At 40.6% G+C, this 21,669-nt stretch overlaps 1 protein-coding gene across 7 annotated transcripts in view; it reads right to left on the reverse strand.

Annotated features, from left to right (window-relative positions):
* Positions 1–21,669, reverse strand: part of ADGRB3 (adhesion G protein-coupled receptor B3) — a 1,417,427-nt gene that overhangs the window by 952,611 nt on the left and 443,147 nt on the right. For 6 of the 7 annotated variants that reach the window (XM_077289969.1, XM_077289967.1, XM_077289968.1 and 3 more), the window contains one exon: positions 20,236–20,397. The exons of the other annotated variant lie outside the window; for it this stretch is intronic. In XM_077289969.1, the coding sequence (XP_077146084.1) occupies positions 20,236–20,397 (162 nt within the window). The remainder of the gene's footprint in view (positions 1–20,235; positions 20,398–21,669) is intronic. 7 annotated transcript variants of the gene reach the window in all.

Consider the following 21,669-nt stretch of genomic DNA (forward strand, 5'->3'; position numbering starts at 1 on the left):
GTTAGGCAATCCGCACATGTATTCAAGCTGTCTAGCAGCCACAAATCATGTAGCTGCGTCGACATAAACTAAATCTCAGAGCACGCCGAAATACTCGGAGACCACCCGAGCATACTTGGAGAAAGCCAAGTAACGAGCATACTCACTCATCACTAGTAAACAATCTTCTTCTAAATCTGAATCAACAGGCAAGAAAATAGAATTTATCCTGACTTTGCAGCTAAAACAATTTTTACTCTTTAATGAAAATTTTCTACAGAGGTTTGGAGTGTGTCAGTAGGATTTTTGCTTGTTTATCTAAAAAAGAATTTGTGAAGTAAAAAAGAATTTGTGAAGTCAAAAGCTTGGATGTTGGACCAGAGGGACTGTCTTTCAATCACCAGTATAGTTTAACCCTAAGTTGCTTAATTGGTCTGAGGTCAGTGTTCATTGTAGGTTAGTCAAACTCTACTGTCCTAAACTCACCAACTGTGCTTTTATGGACCTTGCTTTGTGTACTGGGACATGGTCATGTTGGAACAGAAAAGGGCTTGATTTTATACACGTGGCTTTGTTCTTGAATAAAAACAATTCCCCAGTATCTTTGTCTCTCTCTCATTTTCTCTCTTTATATCTAAACCTACTGTATATCTAAATCTACTGAATATATAGTGGGAACAGAAAATATTCAGACCCCTTTACATTTTTTACTCTGTTTCATTGCAGCCATTTTTTCTCATTAATGTGCACTCTGCACTCCATCTTGACTGAAGAAAACAGAAATGTAGAAATTTTTGCAAATGTATTAAAAAAGAAAAACTGAAATAACACATGGGCATAAGTATTCAGACCCTTTGATCAGTATTGAGTAGAAGCACCCTTTTGAGCTGCTACAGCCATGAGTCTTCTTGGGAATGATGCAACAATTGTTTTCACACCAGGATTTGGGGATCCTATGCCATTCTTCCTTGCAGATCCTCTCCAGTTCCATCAGGTTGGATGGTGAATGTTGGTGGACAGCCATTTTGAGGTCTCTCCAGAGATGCTCAATTGGGTTTAGGTCATGGATCTGGCTGGGCCAGTCAAGAATGGACACAGAGTTGTTCTGAAGCCACTCCTTTGTTATTTTAGCTGTGTGCTTAGGGTCATTGTCTTGTTGGAAGGTGAACCTTCCGCCAAGTCTGAGGTCCAGAGAACTCTGGAAGAGGTTTTAATCCAGGATATCTCTGTACTTTGCCACATTCATGTTTCCTTCAATGGCAACCAGTCATCCTGTCCCTGCAGCTAAAAAACATCCTCATAGTATTATGCTGCCACCACCATGTTTCACTGTTGGGATTGTTTTGGGTAGGAGATGAGCATTGCCTGGTTTTCTCCACACATGCCGCTTTGAATTAAAACCAAAAAGGTCTGTCTTCATCTCATCAGACCAGAGAATCTTATTTCTCATAGTCTGTGAGTCCTTCATTATTTTTTTAGCAAGCTCTATGTGGGTTTTTAAATGCTTTGCACTGAGGAGAGGCTTCCGTCAGGCAACTCTGCCATAAAGGCCCAACTGGTGGAGGGCTGCCGTGATAGTTGACTTTGTGGAACTTTCTCCCACCTCCCTACTGCATCTCTGGAGCTCAGCCGCAGTGATCTTGGGGTTCTTCTTTACCTCTCTCACCCAGGCTATTTTCCCATGATTGCTCAGTTTTGCTGGACAGCCAGGTCTAGGAAGACTTCTGGTGGTCCCAAACTTCTTCCATTTAAGGATTATGGAGGCCATTGTGCTCTTAGGAACCTTGACTACTGCAGAAATTCTTTTGTAACCTTGGCCAGATCTGTGCCTTGCCACAAATCTGTCTCTGAGCTCCTTGGCCAGTTCCTTTGACCTCATGATAGTCATTTGGTCTGACATGCGCTGTGAGCTTTGAGGTCTTATATAGACAGGTGTGTGCCTTTCCAAACAAGTCCTTTCAGTTTAATTAAACACAGCTAGAATCCAATGAAGGTGTATAACCATCTCTGGGAGGATCACAAGGAAATGGACAGCATGTGACTTAAAAATGACTGTCTGAGAAAAGGGTCTGAATACTTATGGCATGTGATATTTCAGTTTTTCTTTTTTAATTAATTTGCAAAAATTTCTACATTTCTGTTTTTTGTTTCAGTCAAGATCGGGTGCAGAGTGTACATTAATGACAAAAAACAATGAACTTTTTACAATTTACAAAATGGCTGCAATGAAACAAAGAGTGAAAAATTTAAAGGGGTCTGAATACTTTCCGTACCCACTGTGTATATAGAAAGTAGAGATGAAAAAACATTCTTCTCACTCCTCAGTGGGGGTGGTCTATTTGTCCTATCTCATTCTTGGGTCCTCGAGAGTTTAAGGGTTCTGCACAGGATCTTAGTTGTTCCTAGTATTGTGCTATTCTGTGCAGAGAGTTCAGATGTTGCTCCTGGGATCTGTTGTAGCCATTTTCACAACTTAGGGGTCACTGCTCCATGTGCTCCTTTCACCATTGATATATATATATATATATATATATATATATATATATATATATATATATATATATGTACAGTTTGCTGTATGGGGACAGAAATACAAAGTAGAGATAAAAAAAGTTCTTCTCACTCCTCAGTGGGGTGGTCTTTTTGTTCTTTCTCATTCTCAGGTCCTCGGGAGTTTAAGAGCAGGATCTTAGTTGTTCCCAGCATAATGCTATTTTGTACAGAGAGTTGTGAAAATGGCTACAACAGATCCCAGGAGCAACATCTGAACTCTCTGCACAGAATAGCACAATGCTAGGAACAACTAAGATCCTGCGCAGAACCCTTAAACTCCCAAGGACCAGAGAATGAGAAAGGACAATACTTTGTATTTCTGTCCACATACAGCAAAGTGTACATAAATGTACATATATATATATATATATATATATATATATATATATATATATATATATAGTGGGGGAAATAAGTATTTGATCCCTTGCTGATTTTGTAAGTTTGCCCACTGACAGAGAAATGAACAGTCTCTACAATTTTAAGGGTTGGTTAATTTTAACATTGAGAGATAGAATATCAAAAATGAAATCCAGAAAATCACATTGTATAAATTATATATATTTATTTGCATTTTGCAGTAAGAAATAAGCATTTGATCGCTCTGGCGAACAAGACTTAGTAATTGGTGGCAAAACTCTTGTTGGCAAGCACAGCAGTCAGAATTTTTTTGCAGTTGATGATGTGGTTTGCGCACATGTCAGGAGGAATTTTGGTCCACACCTTTTTGCAGATCATCTCTAAATCATTAAGATTTTGAGGCTGTCGCTTGGTAACTCGGAGCTTCAACTCCCTCCATAAGTTTTCTGTGAGATGAAGGTCTGGAGACAGGCTAGGCCACTCTATGACCTTAATGTGCTTCTTTTCCAGTCACTCCTTTGTCCTTTGCTGCCTTGGCTGTATGTTTTGGGTCATTGTCTTGCTGGAAGACCCAGCCATGAGCCATTTTTAATGTCCTGGCGAAGGGAAGGAGGTTGTCTCTCAGGATATTATGGTACATGGCTCCATCCAATCTCCCTTTGATGCAGTGAAGTAGTCCTATGTCCTTAGCAGTGAAACACCACAAAAACATAATGTTTCCACCGCCATGCTTGACAGTGGGGACAGTGTTCTTTGGGTCATAGGTAGCATTTCTCTTCCTCCAAACATGGTGAGTTGAGTTAATTCCAAAGAGCTAAATTTTTGTCTCATCTGAACACAGCACCTACTCCCAATCACTCACAGAATCATCCAGGTGTTCATTGGCAAACTTCAGGTGGGCATGCACATGTGCCTTCTTGAGCAAGGGGACTTTGAGGGCACTGCAGGATTTTAAACCTTTTTAGCTTAATATTTTAGCAATGGTTTTCTTGGTGACTGTGGTCCCAGTTGCCTTGAGATCATTAACAAACTCCCCTGTGTAGTTTTAGGCTGATCTCTCATCTTCCTCATGATCAAGGATACCCATGAGGTGAGATTTTACATGGTCTTCCAGATTGATGTCGATAGACTGTCATTTTGTATTTCTTCCATTTTCTTACTATCGCACCAACAATTGTCTCCTTCTCACGCAGCTGTCATGATCCAGACCAGGTTTTTGGTCTTTTTTATCTTTTCTCGGTCTTGTCATGTCAGGGGTTAACTTTCACAGCCTCGTTCCCGTGTCAGGTCTGCTATATATCTGTGCTGCTCCCTGTATTCAATGCCAGTTATATTTCCTGCCTACATTGTGTGTAGCTGGCTCTGGTGAGACTCTTATTTGTCCTGCTGTGCTTAACCTTCTTTGTCCGTGTCTGTTCATTCCTCTCCCCCCCGACTCCATGTGTTCCTGTATGTTTGGATTCTCCAGAACTCGACTCTGCTTTGGGTCTGACCTGATTCTGTCTCTTCCCTCCAGTACTTCTGCTATGGACCATTTCTGACCTTTGGCGCTCCTCTGACACTGTGTTTGAGATTTTCCTTGGTAATACGCTACTCTCTAATATCGACCTGACTTGTCTGACTTTTCTGCTGCCACCTAGTGGCAGCCTTGCTGTAGTTCTGCCCTCTGAGCAGGTCTTCTGCCCTCTTTCCACTCTGCTGCCAGTGGAGTTTGCCTTTACTTGCAGTGCTGCAGTGTGACATTATAACTGGCCCTAGACAGATTTTTTTCTCTTGTTCCTCTCTTTATGGATCTGCTTATTTCCCTCATGGATCAGATGTCTAATCTGAGTCATATGATGCAGGAATTGTCTGTGGAACTTAGAGCCCTGGCTGCTTCCCATAATCAACTTCAGGGGAAACTTACTGAGATGGTTAAGTCTTTTCAGGTTTCTATGACACAATCAGCCTGTAGGCACTCAGCCCCCATGGATGTCTTTTTATACTCTGCTGAACCTACGGTCAGGCTCCCAGATACTTTCTACGGAGAAAAGGAGAAGTTCCATACATTCAGGGAGAGTTGTAAACTGCTTTTCTCCCTTAGACTCCGATCCTTGGGTGATGAGAATCAACAGATGGGGATAATTATTTCTTTACCCCGGGAGGGCCCTCAAACTTGGGCTTTTTCTTTACCTGCAACTGCCCCTGTACATACTGTATGTCTGTGGATAGGTTCTTTGAGGCTTTAGGACTGATTTTTGATGAACCAGACCAGGTCAGGGTGGAAGAGGATGTGATCATGGGTCTCTCCCAGGGTAAACTCACTGCCAAATGGTATTGTTCAGAGTTCAGACGGTGGTCCACTGAGGTGTCCTGGAATTAGTCTGCACTAAGATGTCAGTTCTGGAGAGGACTGTGAGATCATCTTAAAGACGCTGTGGCTCTCCACCACCCAGATCATGACTCAGGCCATTTGTATGGATCGGAGGTTGCAGGAGAGAGGTGTAATTCAGTGAGAGGTTCCTTTACATCCTGCTTATTTTGATGTGATGTCATATATGGAACCTATGGAGGTTTGAGCCATTAACCTCAAGGAGAAGGAGAGGAAGTGACAACTTGAGGAGAGATTATGGTTTTTATTGTGGTCATCCTGGACATTGGAAGAATGACTGCCCCTCTTGCCCACCGACTAACAAGTTGCTGGGAAAAACCTAACTCTGGGTGATTGCCGAGGAGGTCACCCAGACTCTCAGGTACCTTTTTCCTCATTTCTAAATATTTTCTTGGAGGTGGAAATTTGTTGTGGGGATGGTTACATATCCACTTCAGCTTTTGTGGACTGTGGATCGTCCATGAACTTCATTGACTCAAACTTGGTGTCCAAGAGTGAGATAGGGACAGTTAGGCTTGAAACACCAATTCATATCACTGCCATTGATATGACACCGCTGGTTAAGAACATTGTTTTACTAGTCTCTGAGGAGTTTCTCCTCAAGGTGGGTTCCTTGCATCTGGCATGCATTTCATATTATGGTCTGGATAATCTTCCAGTGGGACTGGTGATGGGATTCCCCTGGTTACAGTTGCATAATCCTGTTATTGACTGGGAATCTCAGGATATTGTGAAATGGTTTCCTAATTGTTCAAATGGTTGTCTTTCTGCTGTTATGGTGTTGTCCATTAATCTGGAGGGTATTCCGGAGTACCTGAAAGATTTTAAGGGCGTATTTTCCGAAACACTTTGCTTACCATCCTGAGACCAATGGTCAGACGGAGAGGACCAATCAGTCACTAGAACAGATTTTGCAGTGTCTTGCAACATCTCAGCAGGATGATTGGTGTTCCTTGTTGCCCGTGTCTGAGTTCGCATTTAATAATTGAGTTAATCAGTCCACTGGCACTTCTCAGTTTTTCTGCAACTATGGTTTTCACCTCCATTTTGGTGAGCTTTCCGGCTGGATTCGAGGTGTCAAGGGGCTGATTCAACGGTTGGGGGAGGTTTGGAGGGAGGTCCAGAAGAGCATTGGAGTGGCTCAGGGCAAACAAACATTTTACTGATAAGTGATAATCTGTAGGACCTACATTTCTGGTAGGAGATAAAGTGTGGTTGTCTCCCAAGAACATAAATCTGAAACTGCCTTCTGTTAAGCTGGGTCCCAAATTTATTGGTTCTTACAAGATAATTAAGGTTGTCAATCCTGATGCCTTTCGTCTATGCTTACCTCTGTCACTTCGTATCTCCAATGTGTTCCATAAGTCCCATCTTAGGTCATTTATAACTTCCTCTGCCGTGTCTCCACCCCTCCTCCTGCTGTCTCTGTCAATGGACAAACTGAGTTTAAAGTTGAACGGATAGTCGATTCTCGGATGGTTCGCAGTTCACTTCAGTACTTGTTACATTGGAGGGGTTACGGTCCTCAAGATCGATCTTGGGTCCCGGCGTGATCAGTCCATGCACATCGGTTGGTTTGGGCTTTTCATGCATGTTATCCTGGGAAACCTGGGGGTCAGGTGGCACCCTCTTGAGAGGAGGTACTGTCATGATCCAGACCGGGTTTGGGACTTTTCTCTCCTTTCCCGATCTGGTCATGTCAAAGGCTAACTTTCACAGCCTTGATTCCATGACAGGTCTGCTATATATCTGTACTGCTCCCTGTATTCAATGCCAGTTATATTTCCTTTCTACGGCATGTGTAGCTGGCTCTGGTGTGACCCTGATTTAGCCTTCTTTGCCTGTGTTTGTTCATCCCTCTTTTCCCACCTTGACTCTGTGTGTTCCTGTGTGTTTGAATTTCCTGATACTCGACTCTGCTTTGGCTCTGACCCTATTCTGTATCTTCCTCCGGTTCTTCTGCTATGGACTGTTTCTGACCTTTGGTGCTCCTTTGACACTGTGTTTTGGATTTCCCTTTGTACTATGCTACTCTCTGATATTGACTGGCTTGTCTTACTTTTCTGCTGCCACCTGATGGTAGCGTGTTGCAGTTCTGCTGGTCTGCTCTGAGCAGGTCTTCCATCCCTCTATCCACTCTGCTGCCATCTAGTGATGTTTGAATTTACCTACAGTGCTGCAGACACCAGTGTCTTACTTATGGTTTTGTTGCCGATTCCAGCTTTGTGCAGGTCTTTGATCTTGTCCCTGACATCCTTATAAAGCTCTTCAGTCTTGCCCATGTAGTAGAGTTTAGAGTCTGACTGATTATTTAAGACTGTGGACACGTGTCTTTTATAAAGGCGACTATGTAAGAGAGCTGTCTTTAATGCAGGAAACGAGTTGATTAGGAGCATCTAACTGGTCTGTAGGAGCCAGAACTCTAAATGATTGGTAGAGGATCAAATACTTATTTCTCGCTGAAAAATGCAAATAAATTTATATAATTTGTACAATGTGATTTTGTTTTTGATCTTCTATCTCTTAATGTTAAAATTAACCTACCCTTAAAATTATGCACTATTCACGTCTTTCTCAGCGGGGAAATTTACATAATCAGCAAATTCTCCACTATATATATAGTTTTGAGCAATACCGTCTGATATCCAGAAAGATCAGTATCAGATTGGATCGGCCAATATCCAAAAAATATCGGATATCGTCGATACCGATACCCTATACCAATGCAAGTCAATGGGACACAAATATTGGAATGTAAATAAGCCCTTTCTGTGTTTCTACATCCTGTTCTGGAGGGGGGAAGAGTGTGGGCGGTGCGTGGGGGGAAGAGTGTGGGCGGTGCATGGGCGGACACTTTGCGTGTCTGTGTGTGCTGGTGGGGTCTGTGTGTGCCTGCCGGGAATCTGTACGGGCATTGCGGGGCTCTGTGCGGGCTGCCGGGGCACTGTGTGGTGCTCTGTGCTGCCTGCCGGGGCTCTGTGCGGCCTGCCGGGGCTCTGTGCGGCGTGCCGGGGCTCTGTGTGGGGCTCTGTGTGGCATGCCAGGGCTCTGTGCTGCCTGCCAGGGCTCTGTGTGGGCTGTCGGGGCTCTGTGTGGGGCTCTGTGCGGTGTGCCAGGGCTCTGTGCGGGCTGCTGGGGCTCTTTGTGGGCTGCCGGGGCTCTGTCTGGGCTGCCGGGGCTCTGTGCGGTGTGCCGGGGCTCTGTGCGGGCTGCTGGGGCTCTGTGCGGGCTGCTGGGGCTCTGTGCATGTGTGCAGGCATCGTCCGATGGGACTACAAGTCCCATCGGACGATGCCTGCTACAGTGACAGTGATTGACACATTAGCCAATGATGGGACAGTTGTAGTCCCATCATCCGGCTAATGTGTTAAATGTAAAAAAAAAATACTACATACATACATACATGCTACATACATGCCACATACACGCTACATACATGCTACATACATACTACATACATACTACATGCTACATACATACTACATGCTACATACATGCAACATACATACTACATACATACATACATGCTACATGCTACATACATGTTACATACATACTACATACTACTTTCATACATACATACTACATACATACATACTGCATACCACATACATACTACATACATACTACATACATACCTACTACATACATACATACTACATACATACTACATACATACTACATACAATACATTCATACATTACATACAATAAATACATATAGACATACAGTACATTAAACATAGAGTTCATACTCACAATTACTTGTCACTTTGTACCCCAAAGCCAGTGTCATCTGTAAAAAAGATTAAAATAACAAACAACCAATATACTCCCTGTCCGCAGAAATCCACGAGTGTCCCACAACATCTCCCGTGGAGAACGGCAGCATCAGCTGATGTGACCACTCTCTAGGGGCTTCAGGAACACAATGACGGGAGGAAGGTATCCTTCCACACTGCATTCCTCCGCCGCTGTAAAAAAAAATAGACCCTAGTCTCACTTTATGCCATTGCTGTGTGAGAAATTTTCCCACGCAGCAATTGACATAAAGTAAAACTCAGCGCTTGCTATAGTTCAGTGATGCATTGCAGAAACCATTGTCTCCTGTCAGTGTGTCACTGAAGGTCCTATAGAGCAGTGACATCACCCGATGTCACTGTTCTATAGGGGAGATCGTCGTGGGACACTCATTATTAATTAGACTACGGCGGACAGGTAGTATACGGTTTATTGTTTTACGTTTTTTGCAGGCGCTGAAGTATGGTAAGTATGGTTAAATGAAGAATATTAAAATACTTTTTTCCTAATGTGTGTGTTTTATTAACCCTTTACTAGTATTGGATTAATAATGGATAGGCGTCTTATTGATGCCTCTCCGTTATTAACCCGGCTTAATGTCACCTTACGATAGCAAGGTTACATTAACCCCTTATTACCCCATATCCCACCGCTACACAGGAGTGGGAAGAGAGGGGCTAAATGCCGGAATTGGCGCATCTTACAGATGCGCCATTTCCGGTGCGGCTGCGGACTGGTAATTGTAGCCGGGGGCCATATCCATGGCCTCTCTCTAGACTATGAATATCAGCCCGCAGCTGTCTGCGTAGCCTTTCTGGCTATAAAATATAGGGGGACCCCACGTCATTTTTTGGGGGGCCCCCTATTTTAATAGCCAGTAAAGGCTACGCAGACAGCTGTGGGCTGATGTTCATAGCCCAGGCTACAAATATTGGCCCCCGACCGTCGGCTTTCCCCCTCTGGTGCAGAAAATTGCGCTGGAGCCCACGTCGTTTTTTTTTTTTTAATTCAATGCTCAGTAAGGCTTCTTTCATACTTGTGTTAGGAGTCGAGTTCCTGCCGCTGCACAGGTGGAATCTCGAACCATGTCTGCTGCGGTCTCCCATTCTTCTCCAGCCGCAGTGGAGTCTGCTCAGCGGAGACGTCGGTCCCAGCGTCTTGCTCAGTCCCACTCTGTGCATAGGGTTACTGTTATGATCTGGTGGCCTAAGAGCAGCATGAGACGTACTCTGGAGAAGGTGGTACCTGTACTGACCGCAGACCCTGAACTTAACACCGCAACTAGAAGTAGCCGTGCAATGTACCTATCACTCCCTAGACATCTCGACACAGCCGGAGGACTGTAAAAGCGCGCATTTTAAGCAAAGAACGCTGCCGGTTCTCTCGGTGAGGTCCAGGCTGCGTCGGAGAGGTGAGTATAGCAATATTTTTTATTTTAATTCTTTATTTTACACATTAATATGGATCCCAGGGCCTGAAGGAGAGTTTCCTCTCCTTCAGACCCTGGGAACCATCAGGGATACCGTCCGATACTTGAGTCCCATTGACTTGTATTGGTATCGGGTATCGGTATCGGATTAGATCCGATACTTTGCCGGTATCGGCCGATACTTTCCAATACCGATACTTTCAAGTATCGGACGGTATCGCTCAACACTAATGATGTTAGGAACACAAGAATTTAATTTTGGCTTCTGGATAAGGCCTCTATAAAACATTAGAAGCTAAAAACTATTTTAAAGCCAAGTCCCCTACAGTATGATTCTAGGAACAGTTTAATTTTTTGTGGCCTTTGGATCAGGCCTTTATAACACATAAGATGCTGCAAACTATTTGAAAGCAAAGTCCCCTACTGTATGACACTAGGAACAGAAGGATTTTTGGTAGCCTCTGGAACAGGACTCTATAACTCGCTAGATGCAGAAAACTATTTTAAAGTCAGGTCCCCTACTGTATGACATAAATAACAGAAGAATTTTTTCGTGGCCTCTGGATCAGGCCTTTAAAACTCCCTAGATGCTACAAACTATTTAAAAGTCAGATCCCCTACTGTATGACACTAGGAATATAATTTTTTTGTGGCCTCTGAATCAGGCCCCTATAATACACTAGATGCTACTAACTATTTTCAAGTAATGTCCCAATGTCCCCTACTGTATGATGCTAGGAACACAATAATTTTTGGGTAGCCTTTGAATCAAGCGTCTACAGCTTAATTTGATCTGAACAAAATGACAAAGTGTGATTAGGCAGGCTGTCTAAATTTTGCAACTGAAAAATTATAATTTTTTTTCAATGCCCCTTAGGTCTGCAGACAGTTTCATTTCACCACAGCACTAAATGAGAAGGTGGGATACAGCAGGCTGTTTCACATTAAGCTAGTGAAGAAATATTGTTTAGAATGCTATACTCATACATGGAGCACATTAGAAGCAGTGCACAACACACTTGTAGGACATGTGCCCTGCTGGCTTTGTCTGTGGACCTCAGTAGTGGCCAAAAAAAAAAATTTAAAAGCTGGAAGGTAAATTTAACAGCCACACTGGACACTGGCTAGCTAAACCATCTGACTGATACACAACTGCCTAGCTAACTAGCTAAAGTCTTGCTACTAACAGTGCCAGCATCAGAAGCAGCCTCTCTGCACTGGTACAGTGTCAAAATGGCGATAAAACACGATGTTCACTCTTTGTATGGAAATGGACATGTGACTTCAGCAGCCAATGACAAAAGCCATTGTGTCATGACCTGTGGATGTTTCCTTCACCCTTATTGGCTAGCCGCAATGTGCACACATAAAGTTTGGAAAAAATAAATAAATTACTGTTTCCAAGAACACCGCACCACTGAGCTCTGCAAACCCCCTCCACTCTTCAAACACATGCCAAACGCTCATGATACACCACCATTATTGTTGATAAAGTGCTGAAAATACTTTTGTGGCAACGCAAATATTTTCACGCACTTTTTACGCAGTGTTAGCGATTTGTTACTATTTTATAAAGTTTGCCCTTGTTTTTGAACACGAATCCGAATATGCCATATTTGTGCTGAATTTATGCTTGGCAATCATTTTCTGAACAAATTCTATAGTCTATTATGCATGTATTCATAAAATTAGAAATGATGTAGAAGAACAAGACCCCACTTTCTGTTCAATCCATCATTTCTGCTGCCAAGGTTGGATTACACTAAATAACAAGTTAAGGAGAAGGGCGAGTCATAGTGACTGGTACTTTTTTACCAACAAAAATACTTTGTTCTAAATAGAGAACTTTGGTGTTTTGCTATTTATTGCATTGGCCATAAGTCTACAGATACTTTATTTTAAAGGTAATAAACAGTTAAGGGCACTTAATACTGACTCTGTCTATAAGCCATGTATTCTATACCAAAGATAGACTGCAAAAGGACAGTAAAAGCTAAATTCTACTACCTCACATCTTAGTGTAGGTATCATTATTTAGCCTTTATCACTTTTAGTAACTTTGTTCAACTTGCATATAGTGCTGGAAAGAAGCTGCATGCTCTACTAGATAATGGAAATTATTTTAGGAGAACCTGTCAAGTCCCTAAACACTCTTAACCTGCAGATATGGGATCAATCAACAGGTTACTAGAGTTAAACTTTAATTTCACCTAGTAGCCCTGGCTTTCAGTCACAGAGGAGTGTCCGACATTGTTTCAGTCACTGCTCAATACATAGTGAGCAGAGGCTGAAACCATGCCAAGGCATTGACTTCCAGCCATTTGAGCAGTACATATGTGCTGAGTCAGCTGTAAGTTAGTGCCACACCCTATGCACTGAACCGTGAATGAAGCCACTCTGGCTGCGCCTCTGTGACTGAAAGCCTGAGGCTGCTGAGAGGAATAAATTTAATTTCCTCCTGGTAGTCAAGCTTTCAGTGCTGTGCAATATGGCTTTACTACACTATTAATTAACCCCATATCTGCAGGTTAATAGATTTTGGAGACATGACAGGTTCCCTTTAAATCTAATTTTGCTGTCATTCATCATTGTTATATATTTTGCCCATATTGTAAACCTGGTAAACCAGGGGAATTTTGATAGCATTCTGATTTAATATTTTGTGCAATATTGAGTATTGCTCTTCAGTGTTGGGTCATTAGGTTTGATCGGTCATTATTTGCTTGCACTTTTAGCTAATACTAGATGCATGTGGTCAATTTGCCTTTGTATTCATAGTTTGTATGATTTTGTATTTGCTCTGTAGTCTGATTCCCATACTCGGTTAATGGCTTTTTGTGTGTTTGTCAACCTGTGCATAGCAGCAATATATGAAATGAAGGTCATTGCTATGACAAACAATGCTACTGAAACCCCTCTAATTAAGCTATACATCAGTTTTTAGGTTGCTCATTTCATAAACTTTCATTGCCTCTGAAAGTGACATCAATATGTATTGCATTAGCAGACAAAAGCAGGAGCTTGCTGAATTAAAGCTAAATTGACATATTTTTGTCTATTAATCTTTAAATGCTTAAATTAACCTTGACAGCATTGAAGACAAATGCTAAGGCTTCAGGAAACCAATAGATATTCAAGCACATTTTTAATCAGAAGAGTGTAATATTGCAAAAAATAGAGTACAAAATCCTACAGTATTAACCCAGATCATCCTGGAAAGTTAATCATGCAGACTGTGATATATATTTTATTTTAGATGGTCAAATGAAGTACACACTTTAAATGTCAGTGACAATTTTTTTTAGCATAGAATCTTAATGAATTCTGACCATAATGAATTACTGTAAGTGAAAAGCTGTCATAATAAGGTAAAAGTCAAAATATCGCAGTCCTTTCCTGACATTCTCATATCACCATTCAGTGTGCGGCACAGATCTCATTGCTTTGTTATACTTTTATTATGTACATAATTAATTCCCTGTGATCCAGCAAACTTGCATTCTGCCCCGGTGTTCTGAATTATTTATTTACCATTTTATATATATTTCTGGTTAGATGTGATGAATTTTAATGAACTTTTGAAGAAGAATTATTTTTTTGATACAAAGGTGCTTGAAACTGAGCAATCCTGATAACTGTGCACATTTATAACAGTGCTCTACCCTATTTCTATACTTTAAAGATTTATGTATAACAATGTAAAATATTATTACTATGTATTTTATTTGTTTATGGGGTTTTTTCATGATATCTACACTAAAAGTAAGATTTTGCTAAAAAAATAATTCTAAAACTATTGAAGCCTTGTTTCAACACAAGAACTAATTTCATAAATGTTAAATTCTTGACATAGAGCTCCTTTTTAATTCTTCAATGCTGTGCATTTTTTTCCTGGCAGATTGTAATCAACTAATAAGCACAATTATGTCAATCATTAAACAGGTATTACCATTTATGTATGCATTAGACATTTAGGGCATATCCATGGTATATGCACCTGTTCTTCTTGCTGATGTATTTCTGTTCTTGGATTGGCTGTTTCATTACTTCTATTAAGGGGAATAGAGAGATCTATTCTGCATATGTATACAGGATAGCTAACTCCATATCTAGTCTTTCCTCGATGTGGTGTGTCTATCAGCCAATGCAAATAGGGGCCAATAGACATAAGTGAGTGTACTAGTGGTGTTACCCACTTTTTCACAGATTTTTATGATATATCCTGTGAATATGCCATAAATGTATTTAATAGGCATACATATTTAACATTCTTTTACATGCAATCAAGGAAACAGTTGGAAGCACTGTTATTTTTATTGTATGGTGGTGGTGGGCCTCTTTTTCGCAAAAGCCTTGTACAACTGCATAGGCAGATCAAACAGTTTGTGTACATGGAGGTTACTTTTCATCATGGTAATAAGGAAAAAGAATTTAACTGAGCATCTAGAACTAAATTGAAAATATATTGCCAAATGATATCAGCATTCTCTTTAGGCCTCTTTCAGACGTCCGTATTGCAACATGTGTGGTATCCATGTTTTTCAAGGATTCCACACGTACCCACTATAATCTATGCACATTTCTACATTTTTCATGAACTGTGTGTTTGCGCAAAACACACGGAGATGTGTCCGTTTTTTTTTACAATGGCCAATATAGATCTATGGGTCCATGAAAAACACACACAGCCCACTGATGGCATCCGTGCACCATCCATGTACAGTCCGTGTTTAACATTGCAAAGTACAGGGGAACCTTTGTAAATTATCTCTTTATCCTTTCATGAAAAAACACTGATGGTAAAAATGGACACATAGATGACACACTGATGAGCAACACTGATGACACCGATGCCATTTTTTCACCTACGTGTTTAAACATGGATGTGTGAATGAGGCCTTAATCAGTGGACACATATAAATCAAGAATCAAAAGCACCTGTTCAGTTTTAAAGACAAATAACACACATGCATAGAACATTATAGCAAAAGTAATAATCTACTGTTTAAATGATTTTTTAATCCATTAAGAAACGCAATACAAATGTATATTGTTTTGGTTGTAGTAATCATTTGATCTGTATATAATAAAGTGGATGCCAAATGCAAACAAATTATCACCTATCCCTTAGATCAGTGACAACAGTAATTGGTGGGGGATCCAAAAACTGGGACTTACACTAATTGGGAGAACAGGGAAGGTTCAATCCCTATGGGGCACATTTATCCCTGCTGTAAAATGGAGATGCAGGTCAGATTCCTAACCGTTCTATAGAGCTGCCTAGAAAAGCCAAGTGCAGCGCTTGTCAGCTTTACAGAGAATGATGGAGTGGTAAAAAAAGCATGCCCACTTTCACTCTATTCTAATGAGGAGAAAGGTGTCCTATTCTGCTGATCAGTGCAGGCTTCAGCAGTCGGACATCTACTGATTATAAAAACCTTGTAGATAGATGATAATCTGTTTTTATTAGACAAGCCCTTTAAAGACCATTGACAAACCTATTGACAACCTCATTCTATAACATTAGAATCCCTTTCTCCTGAAAGGTATGTCCTCTAAAGAATGGAAAGGTATTTTCTCAAACATTTTGTCTTACTGGACAGGTCAATTATTGAATACCATTAAACCCCTAATACACTGCATAGAAGCATACAAAAGAACAGTAGAGATGAAAGTTACAAATTTCCTGAAAAATGAGATTTTTAGATTTTTCCAACTGACTGCTATTTTGATGGATTCTCTATATTGTTGAAAAGTGTTTAAAAATAACCAAAGATTACACTAACCTGTTCTATATCCTCATTAAAAGCAAGGCCACAGAAAGAAGAATTAAAATTCAAGAATTATCATAGCACAGCATAAAAAGGGCAACAATATTTATCTGTCCAGGTGACAGAAGTAATGCACAGGATGCAAAAAATCTATATAATAAAGATGGAGGCAACAAAGGTGCAAAATACTGATGAGACAACCACTCACAATCTGCTAATTCATGGAGGTTTTTTTCTTTGTATTAAAATTGCACACAAGGTCAACATTTGTGGGCTCGGCTTCACTCTGAAATAATAAAGCACTACATGTATGTGACCATCGCTTTGCACATCCTTTTTTGTGTGCAATTTTAATATTAAGTAATCACCCCCTCCATTAATTGCTAGTGTTATGAGCAATTGCAGAAAGACCAAGCAAGACTGTCATCAAATCAGCAAAGGTCACAGCCACAGACTCAATTGGTGCTAGCTGCCCCAGCTAAGTGAGCCCTAAAGGGCCTTGGGATACTCTTCACCCAGCTCCCAGTAAATGGGGGGGTCTTTAGCAGAGCCCTTCCCAGGCCTACTGTCGCGGAGCAGCTGGTGTCTGGTGACGTGAACCTAGTCAAGAATAAGTAGATTTCTGAGCGATTCCTCTCATCTTAGGTCTCCATGTTTTGAGGGGAGATAGAATGTACTTCTGGTGGTCTCTGCAACTATTCACTACCTACAAAAGGTCTGGGGGGAGGCCATTACCCATCTCAAGAAAGCAGTGGACCGCACTATTTGGCAGGCCAATATGCGTTGTCAGAAAGGTTGTAAACTCAGAGTGGGGGACAAAGTTTGGGTATTTACTAAGAATAAGATAATAAGATTAAGGTACCATTGCCTAATCTCGCACCCATATTTACAGGACCATTATCGAAGTTGTCAATAAGGTGGCTTTTCAGGTAATTTTGCCTTCTATGCTGATTCCAAATGTTTTGTTTACGACTACAGGTCCCAGTTTATCTGCAGGTTCTGGAGGGCTTTCTGTAATGCTTTGGATCAGAACTTTCGTTTTGATCTACATGACACCTCAAACTAATGGGAAAACTGAGCCAATCGACCAGTGTCTTGAGTCCTATCTAAGATTTTTTAGCTCCCATTCTCAGCATGATTGGGGATCATACTTAGTCTTCTCAGAGTTTGCTCTAAACAGCAGACATCATGAGGTATTGGGAATGTCCCCCTTTTTCTGTAATCTAGGATTTCATCCTAGGTCTCCATGTTTTGAGGGAGGTTACGATGTACTTCTGGCAGTTTCTGCAACTATCCATGGACTTCATTACTGATCTCCCTTATTCCAAGGGTATGACTGCGCTGGGGGTCATTGTGGACAGATTTTCTAAACAATGCCATTTGGTTCCTTTGGCTTAGTTGCCCCGGCAACAGGACTTTGTAGATTTATTCCTTGTTCAGGTGGTAGGATTACATGGGGCTCCCATTAATATTGTCTCTGACCACTGATCCCAGTTTATCTCCAAGTCCTGGAGGATTTTCTGTAACCATCTTGGGATACTCTCCACCCAGCTAGCAGTAAATGGGAGGGGGACTTTAGCAGAGTCCTTTCCAGTCCCGCTGTTTCCGGCAATGACTTGGGCAGAACCTAGTCGAAACTAGATTCCTCTGCAAGAAACCCTGGGATGTAGCACAAAGAGAAAGGAGAAACTAACCCTGAGATCAACCCTTAAAGAAAGCAATCAACACTGCAAGCACCACTCACTGTCACAACACATAGGAACTGCAATAAACAGCAAAGACCTGATCTGGGAACAGGGTTAACTAGCCCACCTGATGCTAAAGGAAAAGATCAGGTGTTGAATGCCTCTCAATCATCTCCAGACAGCCACTCCCTGTTAACTTGCCCCGCAGAATAGATACAATCCCACCATTACCTAGTGCCAGATACAGGAGTGTGCCTTCTTCCCTGGGCAGTGAAATCTGTGGGAGATTTGGCATCCCATGTCCCCACACATCCTACTACACCCGCACACAATGCTCCATAAGATTGGACCATTTTACTTGCATGCATGGTAGCTCTGCCTCCAGAGTCAGGACAATGGTGCCACTTGCAAGTGTAATCCACCAGACCCAATCGATTCACAGGTGGGAGCACAGTACCCCAATTCCTCACAGGTAGGTTGTGAGTGATTGTTTCATCACTATTTTGCACCTATGTTGCCTCCATATTGACTGCATGGGTTTGGCACATCCTAATAGTGCCTGTGACCTGGGCAGGTAAATACTGATACCTTTTTATGCTGTTTTATGCCCTCTCCTAATGTGTTGTGTGGCCACAGCTTCCCACCTGGTCCTGCACACTCTTCCTTCATTCACTTTTCTCTCTTTAAAACCTCCAGTAATAACTACAGTAGGCTTTAGTTTCATGTGACAGAATGAGGCCTATTCATTACAAGAAGACATAAAACTGTAGAGAATAAATGAAGGAACAGACAGGGAGTGAAGATGGCACAACAAATGAAGTGTGAGCCTAGGTCAGGTGACTATTATCTTTTATTATTTTCCCCCATTTCTAGTAATCGATTTGTTATACTTTGGGGTCTGAAGAGACCTCAGAGCATAATAAATGTCTTTTCACATCCATCTTGATTCAACCTAAATTTTATTTTAAGTAAATCATATCTGCAAACAAATTCAAGCGAATTTCAGGACTTTCACTCATCCCTAAAGAACAATATCTACAACCACTACAGAAATATAAAAATCAATATAATAGTATACATAGAACAAAGAGAATTAGAACATTGGCCATTTAAAAATCTCTGTTTCGATGAGGTTGTTTTAACTTAAATATTCCCAGTTTAACCCTTCCCAACCTGTCTGCTTGTCAAACTTTTATAAAGCACAACTTACTTGTCTTTAACAATAAAATAAACCTTTGCCAGAGTTTTCTGTTTAACCAGAATATTAGATATGCAATGACAAAAACTATAGCACAAAATACCATTGCATGTAATGCTGATATTGATATTAAATGAACTTAACATATACCTTATTTCGCAGTCCATAAGACGCACCCTAAATTTTGTGGAGGAAAATGGGATTTTTTTTTAATAAAATGGCAGTATGTCATATAGTCCACTTTTATGGTATCTTACCGAGGGGGTGGGGTGTGGCTGCGATGTAGCAGGGTCCTAGGATACTAAATTGCTGCTGCAGGAAGCGGGCAGCAGCGGCATGAGAGGGGCAATGCTGCGGGCCCCGGCAGCCATTTTCCCAAAGTCAACCTCAGTGAAAACAATGCCAAGTGCGGGGACTCTTCGGACATTTTGTAAAAGCCCGGGTCCCACTGCAGCCTCTCACAGCCTTGCACCCCCTCTTATCAACCTCCTCCCTCGGGATCGCTCCACTCCCCTCTGCACCGCAGCCACCCCCCAGTAAGCTACATTCAGATTTTAAGACACACCCACAATTTCACTCCAAATTTGGGGAAAAAAGGTGAGTCTTATAATCCGAAAAATATGGTAGCTGTTTTTTAATGTAATAAAAACATAATATATGTTTGCATAGAAGAAAAAAAGTAAGATTTTAAGATTTTAGCCAACTGATAATGCAAAAATGTATTGCATCCATGGAAAGTGTTAAGTATGGTTGGCCTGATTCTTAAATTGCCAAATGTAATACAGCTTGCCTTATTTAGTATATGCTATAATTAGTACATAGCTGAATTATCTGTTTTACTGTATCTTGAGAATATTAATTTCACATAATTGCTCCATACTACAAAAAATTCTAAATAAAACCTTAGCAAATTTGTTCAACTGTTCTGTAAAACAAAAATAAATAATATCATGCATGATGATATAAATCGATCAGAGTATAGATAGCACATGTTGAAGAAATAGCAAAGAGAAAAGAAAACCTGTACATTTTTTCTTATTAAACATATTTAAAATGAATAAATTTATATTGATCTGCTACTAACACTACCTGGACAGAGGGCAGTGTTATTGCAAACCCTTGTTTCTCTTAAGGGGCTGCTGCAGTGTGTCCCGTAAGGTGGTACACAAGTTCTGGTTCGCACCTGCGACCCTTGACCACAAGTAACTGAACAAGTACTCCATTGGGACCACTCTTCAACACCAGATTCACCTGTATGCAAGACAACAAATAAAAATGAATATAGCCTTAAGTATTATGATCTTATGATAGTCATGTGTTCAATATGAATAAACTGTAGGATGGATAATATGCATGCATTCAATGAGTTTCAAGACTTGAGGGTACTCAAATGCCACAAATTGCATTTATTTTTTATCTAGCACTGAAAGAATTTCTCAAGGCTTTGATATAACAAGCTTTAATTTTCCACTTGTTTCAAATGTAAAATAAAGAAAATTGGTAAATTAAAGCATTGTGAGAATTATCTTGTACAGTTCTATATTACACAATCAAAAGCAGTCCAGTTTGCACTCTAATTTCTTAATAAATTATAACAGTTCACATATCTTGACAAATATTATGGTACTATTTAATATCAAAGACTGGTACACGATTGTGGGATGCTGATGGGTTGTCATGATGGCCGAGAGTCTGCTGAAGATCCCAACACCTGCCATGACCATTCTCCTGTGATTGCCTGCTTCTGGCTGGTGTTCACAGGAGAACGTGATTTATGCTATATGGAGCGATATTGCTTTTCATAGCATGAGTGATCAGATGATCACAGGTTCAAGTCCCCTAAGTGGAGTAATACAGTGAAGGGTGCAAAAAATTTTTTTAAAACTATGAAAGAAATAAAAAAAACATAAAAGTTCAAGTCACCCCTTTTCCATCATTGAAATAAATAAAAAAACAGATATATTGTATTGTTACGTGTGTAAAAGTCCAAGCTATCAAGATATATTTGATTAATTTACCTGATCTGTAAACTCTATAGTGATAAAAGAATCCAAAGCTTGATTCAAAAAACAAGCCTTCATGCAGCCCCATTAACTGAAAATGTTAAAATGTTAGGGTTTTTGGAATATGGTGACACATGATTTTTTTGTAATTAATTTTAAAACATTTCTACCATTTAAAAAAAAAAATATTTGGTATCTCCGTAATTGTACTGACCTGGGGAATCATATTGTTGGGTAATTTTAACTGTATAATGTACACTATAAATGAAAAGAAATTGCAGAATTCACTTTTAGAGCAAATTATGCAACACTTTGAAAGTTTTTCCCGCTTTCTAGTGTACCACATGATAAAATCATTTATGTCTCTTAAAATCACAGCTTAAAAATTATTATAATTACTTAATTCCTAGGATTAGTTCAAAAAAGGAGGCTCACCAAAAAAACTACCATTCTATTAAAATTTAACTTTTATTACATTTATTTATAACAACCAATAAACAAATTTAACATAGGTTAAAAA

Source organism: Ranitomeya variabilis, chromosome 2, assembly GCF_051348905.1.
Source record: "Ranitomeya variabilis isolate aRanVar5 chromosome 2, aRanVar5.hap1, whole genome shotgun sequence".
NCBI classification, from domain to species: domain Eukaryota; kingdom Metazoa; phylum Chordata; class Amphibia; order Anura; family Dendrobatidae; genus Ranitomeya; species Ranitomeya variabilis.